Below are 15,428 nucleotides of genomic sequence, written 5' to 3'. Positions count from 1 at the left end.
GATTTCTGGAGTGGGAGATGAGATGTAGGTGGGTGGTGGGGAGTTGGCTGAAGGTTCTTGTGAGATATTTGGTAAGGGGATTGAGGTTGGTGTAAGTAGTAGATGGGAAGTTGATGTGGTGGTGCTGGTGGATGGGAGTTTGGGTGGAGTGAGAGAGTAGGGAAATTGATCCTCATGGAAGTTTACATGGCGAGACAGAATAATTTTGTTGGTAGATGGATTGTAGAAACGGTAAGCATTTGTGGAGTTGGAGTAACCGAGAAATATGCATGGAGTGGAGCGAGGAGAGAATTTTTTGGAGGTTAGAGGTTTGAGCCAGGGGAAGTAGAGGCAACCGAAGACCTTAAGCTGATTGTATGCAGGTTGTTTGTTGGTTAAGAGTTTGTAAGGGGATTTGAGGGAGGTATTTTTGGAGGGTAGGATGGCATCGGTCCAAAATGTTAGAAGACTGGCTTCATGCAAAAGAGCTCGTGTTATCTCAAGAACATGTCTGTGTTTGCGCTCGGAGACCCCATTTTGTTCTGGGGTGTATGGGCATGTGAGTTGGTGGATGACACCTTTTGAGGCTAGAAATGCTTTGAACTGAGCCGAAGTATACTCACCCCCATTTTCGGATCTGAAGTATTGAACGATGGTGTTATATTGATTTTCAATCATTGTGAGGAAATGAATAAATTTCTGGTAGGTTTCAGATTTGTTATTCATTAGATAGAGCAACGAAAATTTTGAATAATCATCAATGAAGATGACATAATAGTTGAAGCCATTGTGAGATAGGATTGGAGAAGGTCCCCAAATTATGTATTAGAGATAAAGGTTTAGATACAGTCTTTATTTGCGATTTCAAAGGCAACATATGGCTTTTGGCCACATTACAAGACACGCAACAGAATTTAGTAGAAGAAGTAGGTAAACTAAGAGACCGCATGACTGCAGTTGTTACAAAATTGTGCGAGTGTCCTAAACGAGAATGCCACAACTTGCTGAAGGTGAGTTGAGCTGTGAGAGCGGTGGGCACTGAAGAATTGCTGGAATTGGTGAATGGGTAGAGGCCATGCGAGCTTGGTCCTTGGAGGAGAACTTAACGAGTTTTCAGGTCCTTAATGTGATAGCCATGAGGATCAAAGTGCATGGAGCATTGGTTATCAGTTGTGAGTTTATGAATAGATAGCAAATTATGGGAAATAGAGGGGACATAAAGAATTTGTTTGAGGTGGAGCTTACGGTGAGAGGTGGGCGTCGGTAGGAGTCCGTCTCCTGTGCTGTATATCGGAAGGGATGAGCCGTCTCCAATGGATATCACGTTTGAGCCTGAGTAAGGTTTGGGTTGTTAGAGATTTCTTGCGTCCACTGTAATGTGTGCAGTTGCTCCCGAATCCAGATACCAATATGGAGATGCTGGGGATGTGGAAGAGTACAGCTCTCTTTCAGGTGTTGCTGTCTGAGGAGTATAATTTAGATCTGTCTGATGCCAGCAATGCAGAGCTGTATGTCAAGATTTGCCGCAGATTGGCAACTCACATGTTGGTATCCTTGTGATCGTCCGCGTCCGTGAGTTGCAGTGAATGGGGGACGAGTTGACTGTGATGCTTCTCCGGTGCTGCGAGCACGTCCGCGTGATGAGGAGCCACGACCTCTGGTTGCCGTAAAAGCCACTGACTGTGAGGCTTATGGCGAGAGCTTAATATGTTCGGTTATCAAATTAATTTCTTTGCTGCAGTGCAGTGAGTATAACTCATCTAGATTGATGGGATCAGATCTAGTTCTTATTGCAGTTTTGAAGGAATGATATGCAGCTGGTAGACCGTTCAGTATGTAGAAGATGATATCTTCTTGATCAATGGTTGAACCTGCTGTTGAAATGTTATCCACTATTGTTTTGATGTGATTCAATGACTAAGACATGGATGAATCCTTCATTGAGACATTGTAAAGCTCATTTTTGAGCTGAATCACTCTACTTCTGTTAGAAGGCTGAAGACGTTTCTCCAAGGTAAGCCAAATCTCGTGACAAGTGGAGAGGTTGAGGATGTAAGGAAGTATAGGAGCGGAGATAGTGGAGCACAAAGAAGAGGCAAGGTTTTGATCTAGAAATGTTCAAGAGGCATAGTGAGGTTTCTGTATGATGCCGGATGAGGTGGATGGTATGTATTCCGATGGACATTTGTTGGAGCCAGTGAGGTACCCTTCAAAACGATTTGCAAAAAAGATTTTGATGGCCTGTAGTAATAGGGTAGTTGTCTGAGCTGAGGTGAACATGGACAATGTTCTTGAGATTTGAGGTAAGAAACTTCAGTGCTGGGGGAATGGCGGTCTCAGTAGTTGGCACTAGCTGTTGAGAGGAGGCGGCTGGAGCGTTGTCTGAGGTGCTCCCAGAGTCCGCCATAAAGCTTTGACGAAAAGAGGAAAGGGCACTAGGATCATCCGTGAGGCTTCAAAATTGCTCTGATACCATGAAAGAACTCATGGTTTGAGAAAAGCTAAACAGAACTGCTGTAGCATTAATTGAAAAGCTTGCCCTCATAGTTTACATTGCTTGTAATATATAGAGAAAAGAGGAGACAACCCCTTACAAAGGAAAGAACCTTTTTAGATAAGTAATAATGGAAGGAGATGATTTGTGCTTCGTGTGCTTCAATTGAGCAGTGGATGATGGATAGGTATAGATATAATTTGCTGGCCTTTTTACCAAATGTGTATAGCTTATCAAACTCTGGTACCATATATTTATGGATTATAATTAATACAGTTACAAATCATAAAATTAGATGTTTATAAAATCAGAAAAAATTATATGCGCGATCAATCATTTATTAAAACAAGGAATGTTTAAGAAATGCAATTTTGATTCTAGACATATTTAAAATTTTCCGAATCAAACAAAAGAAATAATTTTTTATTCTAAGCATACTTATGTAATTGAATCATAGAAATAAGTATTGAGTATTAAATATCATTATTGGCGTAGCTGAAACCCGACGCTCTTGCGATTTAGGGTTTCCGCTCTTCCTCCTTCATCTCCATCCGTTTCGGCTTGTTTTTCTCCCAGTTTTTCCGGTGTTTCTTTGTGTTTTAGTCTAGCTCTGTTCGTTCTTTGTTCTTTGCCCCGCGAGGGCTTGTTCGTTGATGGCTGCTTCGCAGCCCCCAAACCTTTGGGGCGCTGTGGCTGGTTCTGAGCCGATCAAAAACAAAGGCTTTTTCAATCTTGAAGCAGGTGATGGTTCGCCCTCTAGATCGCGATCTTTTAAGGGCGTTCTCTCAAGTGGCGCATCTTTAGGTGATGTCCTCCCAAACTTGTCCCAAACGGTTTTTAATGGGGTTCCTGCCATTCTTTTGACTGATGATGAAGTGCTCAAGCTGGCATCTCCCTTCCATTTCACCTTGGTCGGTAAATTTGGTCTTAACAGACCAAATCTTGACTCTATTCGTAATTTTTTTACTAACCTTAAACTCTCGGGTTTCTTCTTTATTGGTCTTTTAGATTCAAGGCATGTAGCGATACAACTTTCTAACAATCTTGACTATAGTATAATCTTTGCTAGAAGATCGTATTTCATCTTTAACTGCCAAATGCGCATTTTAAAATGGACGCCTTTTTTTGATATAAAAGAAGAATCGCCCATAGTTCCAATATGGATTTCCTTTCCTAATCTTAGGCTTCATTTTTTTAACCAGAAAGTTTTACATGCCTTGGGTTCTATTTTCGGTAGACCTCTCCAAACCGATAAAGCTACAGCTTCACGCACAAGACCTTCTGTGGCTAGAATTTTAGTTGAAGTGGACATAACCAAAAAGCACTCGAAGGAAATATGGGTGGGATCGAAAGCCTATGGTTATATGCAAAAGATTGAATTCGAGAAAGTCCCTGACTTTTGTTCTCATTGCAAGATCCATGGACACGCTCCTTCGGATTGCTTTAAACTACTCCCGGAACTTAAAAAAACTCCTGCTCAGATGGATGGTAAGCTTTGATCCACCGAGAAAATATATGTGCCAACTGGGAAAGTTATCCAATCCACTCAGGTGGAACTGCCTTCATCATCTGATAAGTTGAATGTTGAAATGATTGCATCTCAAACGCCTTTGCATACTTCTAATGCTGAAATTATTTTAATGGAAGTTCAATCTACTCAGGTGGATCCGCCTACAACATCTGATAAGTTGGATGTTGAAATTGTTGCTTCTAAAGCTACATCTGATAAGTTGGATGTTGAAATTGTTGCTTCTCAAGATCCTTTGCATTCTTCTAATGCTAAAATTAGTTTAATCGAAGAGAATCATGAAACAAATCTGAACAACAATGAGGCATCCGATCCCAATATTTTCATTTCCATAGAATCTATGCTAAAAGATACTGATAATTTAGAGGAAGTTCATACTGATTTAGTTCATATTACTTCTAACGTTGTTGAACAACAATCTAATGCCTTTGCTAATGATGCTGCTAACAGGGAAAGTGATACTATTGCGGATGGTAACACCGTTATTTGTGAAGAAGGGGAATTTATCCCTCCTTCAAACGAGGTGATTAATGTCCTACCGAATGGAAACCGTGTGAGTAATAATGTAGTTTCCTCTTCTACTGCTTTTAATGCTTATTCTAAAAATTCTGATGAGGATGGCTTTTCGAAAGCTACAAAAAAGAAAGGGAAAAATTAAAAAAATTCACTACCTTCTACCCCCCGTTCTACCCGTGATCAAAATTCCTCCAAATATCTTAATGATTAAAGCTCTTCTTTGGAATGTTAGGGGTATTGAGGGTAAGGATTCGATTGCTAGAGTTAAAAACCTTTCTAGAATGCATAGTATCATGTTTTTAGTTTTAATTGAACCTCTTATTTCTTCTGATAAACTTTGTTCTACTGCTTCGAAATTGGGCTTTTCTAATTTTGCTGCTAACTGTTCTAACAAGATATGGATTATGTGGAATAGAAATATTAATGTGAACATTATATCTTATTTCCCTCAAATTATTAATTGTGAAATTGAATTTTTTAACTATAAGTGTTATGCCTCTTTTGTCTATGCTGCTACCACTAGATGGAATCGTATCCCTCTTTGGGATCAAATTCGGCAATTTGCTAACAATATTAATGGCCCTTGGTGCATTGGTGGTGATTTTAACATTATTTCTAATGCTTCGGAAAGAAAAGGAGGAAATTTGCCTAACTCTGTTGCTATGGAAGATTTTAATTATGTTATCTCTGGCTGCTTTCTGAATGATATTGGCTTTAATGGTAGTCCTTTCACCTGGAATAGATCCACTATTTGGCAGCGTCTGGATAGATTTCTTTTCAACAATGATTGGCTCTCTATGTTCTCCATGTCTTCTGTTGATCATCTTAGTAGAACTTTATCTGACCATTGTCCCTTATTGCTTAATATCAATGCTAATATTAAAGTGGGCAAGGCTACTTTTAGATTTCAAAATATGTGGATTTCTCATGCTGATTTTAAGAATGTTATTAGTACCAACTAGAATGCTCCCATTTACCCTAATAATGACATTAAAGGTATGTTTCGTCTTTGGTCTAAACTTAGTAGATTAAAACATGTTTTAAATTGGTGGAATAAAAATGTGTTTAAGAATGTCTTCACCAACATCAAGGAAGCTGAACTGAAAGTTCTTGACCTTGAAAATTCTTATATGGTTGATCCTTCTAATGAGAATTTGATTATGCTTAACTGTGCTAAGGATGCTCTTATTTTGCTTCAGGATCAGGAGGAAATTTTTTGGAAACAAAAAGCTAACTTCAAATTTACTTTGGAAGGAGATTGGAATACTAAATTTTTCCACGCCATGGCTAATCGTAATAAGTCTAAGAATTATATTCATAAAATAGTTGAATGTGATGGATCTATCATTGATTCCAAGGAACTTATTTGTAAATCTGGTGTGGAACATTTTAAAAATAGGTTCAATGATCATTTTACCAATGCCCCTTTATTGAATCCTCACGTTATCCCGCATATTATAAATGATTTCGATAATGAGTCTCTTTGTCTTTTACCTTCTGATGTGGAAATTTACAATGCTGTTATGGATTTGAATGGTGCTCCATTGCGGGTCCGGATGGTTACACTACTAAATTTTTTCAGAAATGTTGGGATATTGTTAAAGTTGATATTGTTGATGCTGTTATCGATTTTTTTAAGGGTTCTCCCTACCCGAAATTCTTCACTTCTACTAATATTGTTCTTATTCCTAAAATTGTTGGGGCTAATAAGTGGAATGACTTTAGACCTATAAGCCTTTGTTCTTTTTTTTTAATAAACTTATTTCCAAAATTATCTCCAAAAGATTGGAAAGCATTCTTCCTAGAATTATTTCTTGTAATCAAACTGGTTTTGTTAAAGGTAGGAGCATTTTCGATAATGTTTTATTGACTCAAGAGCTTGCTCATGAAATTAATACTAAAGTTAAAGGTGGCAATATCATTTTGAAATTGGATATTTCTAAAGCCTATGATAATCTTAACTGGAACTTTTTGTATAAGGTTATGTCTTTATTTGGCTTTAGTGATTTCTTTATAAAGTTGGTTAAAAATAGTATTGATAATTGTTACTTTTCTGTTGTTATTAATGGTAGGAACCATGGTTTTTTCAAGTCTTCTAAAGGTTTAAGACAAGGTGATAATATATCCCCGGCGCTTTTTATTATTGCTATGGAATACCTTTCTAGGGGTATTGAAGATTTATACTTAAGAAATCCTAAACTTCACTTTCGTACTATTAGAGGTTTTCCGATTTCTCATCTTAGTTTTGCTGGTGATTTTATTCTTTTCTCTAACGGCTCGATTAACAATATTAGACTTTTGAATAATTTTCTGGTTCAATTCCATGCTTCTACTGGTTTAGCGATTAATAAGGATAAATGCAGTTTTATTGCTGGTAAATCTATCAATAGAGATAGAATCACTGCTATTCAAAGAATTTGTGATTTTCAAGCTAGAACTTTACCCATTAAATATTTGGGCACCCCTATTTTTAAAGGTAAAAAGCGAAGTGACCTTTTTGAAGATATTTTTTCTTGCTTCCAGAAAAAATTAACCCATTGGTCCACTAATTTGTTGTCTTTTGGGGGTAGATTAATCCTTATTAAATTTGTTTTGAATTCCATTCCTATTTACTTATTGCATACTCTTCAACCTACTGCTAGTATTTGCCTTAGAATTGAGAGAATGATAAACAAATTCTTTTGGAGTTCCAAACTTAATAGCAATGGCATTCGTTGGGCTTCTTGGAACAACATTTGTGGCATCTATAACGAAGGTGGTTTAGGTTGCAAAAATCTTTCTGATATGGTTCAAGCTTTTTCTCATAAACTTTGGTTCTCTTTCAGATCCAATGAGAGTTTATGGACCCGTTTTATGAACGCTAAATATTGTAAAGATTCTCACCCTCTGCTTGGTTTTTATAAAGCCACTGATTCTTTGACCTGGAAAAGACTTTGTAAAATCAAGTGCACTACCGAACGTTTCATTCAATGGGGAATTGGTAACGATAATGTTTTCTTTTGGCAAGATAATTGGATTGGTCCTCTTTCGATTGATAATCATTTAAATACCTCTTCTATAGACAATATTAAGGTTTCTAATTTTATTGCTAATGGAAGCTGGAATGTTACTAAACTTTTGGAGGTTATTCCTCCTTTTATTGTTGATATGATTCTGCCGATTCCATTAGATTTGTTTTGCAAGGAAAAAATTCTTTTTAAGCTGTCTTCTTCGGGTAATTTCCAGATGACAAAAGTGTGGGATTCCTTCAGGTATAGGAACAACTATTCTCTTATTTACTCCTCGTTATGGCATAACATTATTCCTACATCTTATTCTATTTTAGCGTGGAGATGTCTTAAAGGCTTTATCCTTGTTGATACTTTAATTCAAAAAAAAAAAAGGTTTTAGTTTCCCTTCTAAATGCCAATGTTGTTCTAACATTGAAAGTGTTAATCATGTTTTTGTGAATGGGACTTTAGCAAAGCAGATTTGGAATCACTACTTTTCTTTGGCTAAACTGAATCACGATGATACTTACAATGAGCTTCTCTCCTTATTGAAAGAGTGGATGATCAACTCTAAGGGTCACATCTTAAACTTGATCCCTGTTCTTATTTTATGGTTCATTTGGAAAGCGAGAAATGAATCCAAACATTGTGATATTAAGATGGATGCTAAGGTTATTATCTCTAATATCCATCATAAAATTCTGCATCTGTCCTCCTGTAATTTATTTACTTTTAAAAATTGCAAAAACTTTCATTATTTGGCTGATTCTCTTGGTATCAAAGTGGGTGAGAATGTTCACAGATCTTCACCCAAACTTGTTGTTTGGAGGAAGCCCTCTCTTCCTTTTGTGAAATTGAATACCGATGGTTCTGTTAGAAACACTGTTGCTGGCACGGGTGGTATTATTCGTGATCATGAGGGAAACGTGTTAGCTACCTTTTCTACCCCTTTGCATACTCACTCTGTCATTACTGTTGAACTCACTGGGGTTTCTCTTGGTATTGATATATGCATTAAGATGGGTTTTTTAAATGTCTGGATTGAGGTGGATGCTGATCTTGTGATTCAGATTATTAATAACCATGCTCAGGGAAATCCTCAAAATTTTTATCTTATTAGGAAAATTAAAAATTCTCTGTCTTCTCTCAATTTTTATATTTCTCATATATACCGTGAAGCCAATGCTTGTGCTGACTGGTTGGCTAATTTCGGCTGTCAGCTTGAGTGTTATCAAGATTTGAATATTTGCAATTTAAATTCTCTTTTGAACCTTGATAAAACTGCCCTTCCTTACATTAGACATGGTTAAGCTCTTATTTTTTTGGTTTTGTGGGGGGTTTCCTTTTACTGCTGGTTACCGTTATTTCAGGGGTTTTGCTGATAACTACTTTAGTAAAGCTCATTACGATAGAATGTTTATTTCTATTTGGCTGGTTTGTTGTTTTATTGCTGCTGGCTTAAGACCTCAAGGGATTTTGTCTACTTGGAACCGTAAAGTAGTTATCTATCTTGTTCAGACTATCTTTGTTTTAAAAGGTCTTTTAGATGATTTTACTGTTACCAGGCTTGGCTCATCTATTATCATGGGTATTAGGTCCATTAAGCTTTTGTTTGGAGGTCTAATTATTTTCTGCTTTCAAGCTTTGTATATGCCTGCTACAAAGCTGGTTGAGGTAAGAAGGTTTTGGTTTATGCCTGCTACCTATTTGATTTCTACGATTCCTGTTTTGATTTTAGATTTCTTTTCTACGTCCACTGAGGATAATTCTGGGCTTAGTGGGTTATCTCGCTGTCATTGCCTTTATTTTTTTATGGCTAACTGGTTGGAGGGTTGGCAGGGCCGGATGTTATGTATTGATGACTGGATCTCTGAGTTTTACTACCGGCTTCGTTCTTTTTCTTCTTTCTATTTTGACATTACGACCCCCCAATAGATTTCTGAAAATCTCTATTAATTGGATTAACTATGGTTGTATTTATTCTCCTTTATTGAGAATTTCTTGCAGGGTACCTATCAAATTTTCTCTTGAGAGCTTAAATGAACGCAAGTTTCATTTAGATGGTTATCTGGAGATTATGGTTAAACCGGGGAACATTTATACTTTACTTTTCGGTATTATCACCTAGAATTCTAACAATTATCATTATTTACCCCATACTATCATTAAATTTTTGAAGTTCATTCTGGGGACTGAGAGTCCTGGGCGCTTGATATGTTTTTCTGATTTTTTCTGGCATTCTAAGACTTTCAGGTTTCGCTTTGGTAGAGGGAAGTATGTTAAAAGGATGAGTACTATCAAATTTTCCATTCTCTGCCAGTTGGTTTTTCCTGTTTTGGATGGGAATCATAATCTGGAAGTTTTTACCAATCTTCCGTTTATGAGTGATTCTAATGTTTTCTTTTGGAGTATTCCTTGCAGGCACATTAGTAATTGCTGTCTTGGGAGCTTTAATGTTTGCAAGGTTCTTCTCTTTCCTCTCTTTCTCTACTATTTCTATTACCTTTTGAGTTTTTGCAGGAAGTTCGTGCCGAAAGCTATTTATTGGATCTTCCTTTTTTGGGTGTTGTCGCCTCACAACCCGATAGATATTTACTATCAATTTTGTAATCATAGGATAAGGACCGACCGGCTTCTAGGTTTTTTTCTCTCTTTTTTGGATTGTAGCTCTTCGGAGCAGTAGTAAGCTGGTTAGTCCTTTTAAGGACTTTGTAACCGATTTTTGATATTAACACGTAGGCCCCTCCGTGGGTTTTAACAAAAAAAAAAAAATTGAGTATTAAATATGGAAATAATCATGCCTCCGACTATTCACGCACTTTTTTTTAATTACAATTAATATCAAGTCTTTATAAATACTTTCAAATCCCAATGTTGATGGTGTATTTTTCTGAAGTAGAATGGTGGCCCAAAGACCCAAATTATATTTTTCTCATTTGCTTTTCTTCACAAACCTAACTTTTATCTATCTCAGAAGTTTTTGAGAAAAGAATGGATAGTTTTAATACAGAAAAAATTGTTTTAATTATAAAAAAAGAAAAAAAAAAAACATGAATGGATAGTTTTTAATTCATGTTTTTGCCTTTTAGGGAGAAATATCATATTTTGACTTATTCAAAATGCAAGAAATTATAAAAAGTTATATTTTAATTTAATAAAATTATAAACGGTTTAAAAAACTGATATATGCTTTTAATGAGAATCCAGAGCAAAGGTAATCATCCCATTCAATTACATAAGTTTTTTACCTAAGTTTTCCTCCTATAAAAATCACATGGCTGCATCTTCAATTCATCTTCGTAGAACCAGAAGCCTTCGTTGAAAGGGAACAAAAGAATAACCAACCTGTAAATAAACTATTTGAATCTTTTGTAGCTAAAAATGTGAATAGGAGGCAAAGTTAAAAATAAGGCTTAATATATATTGAACTAATTTTAGTTCGAGATATTAGCAACCCTTTCGTGTAAAAGATAATGTCAGATCAAATGGTTTGCCGAATCTTTTATTCAATGGGAAATTGGTAATGAGTCCTCCCATTTCTGACAGGATGATTGCTTAGGCTCTAGGTTTATTGACCCACTTAAATACTCATCTTACCTCATCATTGAAAGTCTCTTACAAATTACCCAAAAAAAAAAAAAGTCTCTTACTTTATTTCTGATAGTACATGTTCCCAAAGACAGCTTCGGGAATTCATCCCCCATTGTCAGGTTCAAGAAATCTGCATGATTCCTTTAAACATCAATTCTATGGATCAAATCCTTTGTAAGCTATCGAATGATGGCGACTTTAACTATAGAAAAGCATGGTTTTTTTGAGAAACAACAATCATGTTAATGCTACTTTCAAAAATTATGGAAGTCTACTATTCCCATTAAGTACCCTTTGTTAGGTTGGAGAATTCTGAAAGGCTTTATCCTTGTTGATTCTAGGCTCAAATTGAAGGGGATCAATCTTGCTTCTAAATGCCAATGTAGTTTAGGCTTAGAAACTATTAATCATGTTTTTCTTTACAATCTGATTGCTGCGAAGGTTTGGAATGGTATTCAAATTGTTCTTGACATTAATTTATGTGTTTATGCTACCAATATGACGATTTTCTTTACTAATATGTATCACAACGATATTTTTTTTGCAGCTTAAAGGTCATTCCGTTAGGTGTTTTGTGGATGTTTTAGGAGAAAAGAAACAATAGCAAGCATAATGATATCAAGATGTGTCATAAAAGGGTTATTAGCTCTTTAATGCATAGCTAGTATTCATCAACATTTTCAGGTTAATATTCTCTTGACCAATCATTTCAAGGGCAAGGGAGGTCTGGTTGACTTATTTCAATATTTCCAGCAATACTTCTTTTGCTTTTCCCCCATAACCATTAATTAGACTAAACCCAAAGCTGGAGATCTGAAACTCAATATTCACACCTCTCTTTTTAATCTGAATTGTGGTTTTGGGTGGGCTCATTAGGAATGCACATGGTAATTTTGGTGTTTGGTTATTGCTCTGTGTATCCTTCATCTAATATTGTTGCTACCAATCTCACCGCTCTTAAAATTGGCTTAAAAGTTTGCTATAATCTATATTTTCAATACATTTGGATTGAATTAGATGATCAAAAGGTTCGTAATATCGCAAATAACATTGTTGCTGTGAACATGTCGTTTTGTTATAATTCCCGTAGAGTTCGAACTCTTTTACTAAATTTTAATTATGCTTTCTCTACTATTATTTTAGCTGTGAATTTATGTGCCGGCAATCTGGCTAGCGTTAGTTCTACTAGAAACATCCTTTGCTCTCTTAATCACATGAATGTACCTATGTTTATCAAATGTTGCATTTTATTGGATGCTTGGGGTTTCCCTTATATCTGCTAATTTGGATTTTTCATTTTATGGTCGGATCATGCTTAATGTTATCATCTTTAAATATTTTAGTTATTAATCTTCCTATTCATGTGTAGTTTTGTTTTTGCTGATGTATTCTTGTTCTTTATTCGCTTTTCTCAGCTATTAGTATTTTCTATTTTTCTCAGTCTCTATTTTTATCAAATCGTTGCTATCTAATCTATTGGTTTGGCTGTGTGTTTCAATGCTTCTTGATTCATGTTCTCCTTTCATGGCTTTTATTATGCCTTGGTCGTTGTCTCAGTTTATCATGTTAGGGCACTTATTCTAGAATGGCTTTTGCTTGATCTGATTTGTCTGATGGTTCATCTCTGCTATTTTTTGAGTGTCATGATTTTCTCATTTAGGTGCAGCACTGGTGCCGGCCTTTGTACGTTTTTAGAAATCTTGTTTCGATGGTTTGGATTAAAGATTATATTTGATGTTCGAGTAGCTTCTATTTTTGTAGGATGGGCTGCTTAATTTTTTTTTCTTTCACTCTCCTTTTTTTTTTGCTGTCGGCTCTTGGCCTCCCTTAGGCTTTTTCATAGGTTCTTATTTTGGCATATTGTAATTAGTTGGGAACAAAGGCTCTTAGCTTTCTTTCTTTCTCTATAATGTAGCTCTTTTGAGCATAGTGAACAATTGTTCTCATTAAGGACTTATAATCATTTTCTGATATTAATGTGTAGGCCCCTACATAACTGTGGGAGGGAAGGGAGGGGGGGCAAGGGGGGGCACGTGCGCCCCCTTGAAATTTTTTATTTTTTTTTGGTTGCTTGTGACATAAGAGTTTAAAGCATTTTTTTTAAGAAAAGGAAGAGATTGAGATATAATTATTAGTCACTATTTTTATTACATGTAGTATATTTATAAATTTTTTTTTGCATAATTTATTTATTAAATTTTTTTCTCAAAAATGGATCTTTAAAGTATTGTATTTATTTTAAGATATGTGTAATATACATTTTAATTGATTTTTTTATGTTTTGCACTCATTTTAATGCAAATTTAAATGTGAAGGATTAGTTTACATAAAAAAATTAGCATTATTTTTATAAATAATAAGACCTAACAATTTTATGATTTAATATGGAAGAATATACTTTAGGTTTTGTTCGGAATAGTTTTCTTACTAACTTTCACAATAACTTTCTTATAAAATTTTCACTATGGAAAGAATATCATATCAAAGGCCCAAATGGAGACTGCTTCCAAATGACTTGCTTTCCCTCAACCCAACTGCCTACTTCGTTTTCCCCTTTGCTCATTTCTCACAACTCATAACCTCGAGCACAACTTTCCTTTTCCTTTTCACGCCTCTCTCACCATGTTATTTGCATTCTTAATTTTGATTTTAGAACTCCTCTTGGCTACAGTAATGAGACGGCAAATGGAACAATTTTAATGTACTCTGACCCTTCAAAAAAAAAATTTTTTTTGGTTGCTTGTGACATAAGAGTTTAAACCTTTTTTTTTTTTTTTGAGAAAGGAAGATATTGAGGTATAATTATTAGCCACCATTTTTATTACATGTAGTATATTCATAAACAAATATTGACATAATTTATTTATCAATTTTTTTTTTGTCAAAATGGATCTTAAAAGCAAGGTTGTGAAAATCGGATCGGACAACGAACCGGAAGAATGAGAGGTTCATGGTTCGACCGGTCGAACCTGGGTCAAACCGGATGACGTAATAAATAATAATATAATTAAAAGTAATAAAATTAACATAATAATAATGACAATTTATTATAGATAACTATTATTCCAAATGAAATGTTATATCTTCTTTTAAACCAAACAAGAAAATATAAATAAATAAAAAAACTATAGCATTACTCTTCCCACCAACTCACACGTCTTCTCAAGTCCAGGTAATGGCATTCACGCCCAATCCAATATTGAATTCATAGCTGTTCCATTTGTTAGAGGAAGGCCACTACTTTCTATGAACAAAACCATAGCATTTCAGACATATATAATATCTCCAATCTCCATTCAATCTCCAACAAGAAAAAAAGTTCTTTTCCTCTCTCTTCCGATCTCCACAACAACAAAACAGAACACAAATGAAAATCTCAATCCAAGACCTCCTCATCCTCCTCCTCTTCCCCCTTCTCTTATCTGCTCATGAAGAATCCAAAAACCAAAAAGAGTTTACAGTTGTAGAAGGCATGGTGTATTGCCAAAGCTGCGAGCATACTGGTTCTTGGTCGCTTGAAGGTGCAAAGCCCCTTGCTTCAGCGAAGGTTGGAATTGCATGCAAGGATCATAAGAAGAGAGTTTGGTTCTACAAAGCCATTCAAACTGATAACACTGGATATTACTACGCTCCAATTCAAGGAATGGAGGGAACAGAAGGTGTTAAGAAGAAGGAGATTAGTGGTTGTAGTATTCACCTGCTGGCTTCACCTGACAGCACTTGTAATTTGCTTACTAATATCAATTTAGGGATAGCAGGAGCTGGAGTTAGGGAGGGGAAGAAGGTGATGAAGGAGAAGGGATATGAAGTGGTGGTATATGCTGCTCCGCCACTGGCTTTTAAGCAGGTTAACTGTGTTCCTGCTGATCATTAGTTAGACTGGGAAGTGAGAAGTTTGTTGCTGTGATTCTCAGTTGTTGTATGTGTTTGTTTGTCTCAGTGGTGTTACTGTGATTTGTGGTTAATTTTGAAGTGATTACAGATTGGTTTCTTTGGATTTTTGTTATACAAGCAACGCAATAATACTTTTGTTTTGATGGCAGTGGAAGTGTAATGAAATGAGCGAGTTTGAGTGAACTCAAATATTATTAGGCTACGCTCATTTAGCAAAGCAAACCAAAGTTTCTGTTCTTGTTTGGCTCGTTAGCTTATCAAGCTGAAAAAGATCAAATCAGATTTTAGTCTTGTTTGATTTATTAAGCATAGAAGCTTATAAAAATTAATCAAAATCAAACTAATTAGAAAGTTGTATACGATTGAATAAACATATATATATATATATATATATATATATTTGACAATGTGTTGTTGTTTTAGGATGATAAATTCT

The 15,428-nt window shown here is 35.6% G+C and overlaps 1 protein-coding gene across 1 annotated transcript; it reads left to right on the top strand.

The window, feature by feature from the left end:
* The first annotated feature begins 14,465 nt into the window (after positions 1-14,465).
* Positions 14,466-14,972, top strand: LOC110113347 (non-classical arabinogalactan protein 30-like). Its single transcript, XM_020845896.2, has one exon. The coding sequence runs from the start codon at positions 14,466-14,468 to the stop codon at positions 14,970-14,972; it is 507 nt and encodes a 168-aa protein (XP_020701555.1).
* Positions 14,973-15,428: the final 456 nt, after the last annotated feature.

This window comes from Dendrobium catenatum, unplaced genomic scaffold, assembly GCF_001605985.2.
Source record: "Dendrobium catenatum unplaced genomic scaffold, ASM160598v2 fragScaff_scaffold_1056, whole genome shotgun sequence".
NCBI classification, from domain to species: Eukaryota; Viridiplantae; Streptophyta; class Magnoliopsida; order Asparagales; family Orchidaceae; genus Dendrobium; species Dendrobium catenatum.
The sequence above is the reverse complement of the archived record's forward strand: the minus strand, read 5'-3'. Positions and strand labels throughout refer to the sequence as shown.

Bases quoted from the DNA above. Each gene is read 5' to 3' on its own strand.
- LOC110113347 (XM_020845896.2), top strand. From the start codon at position 14,466: ATGAAAATCTCAATCCAAGACCTCCTCATCCTCCTCCTCTTCCCCCTT.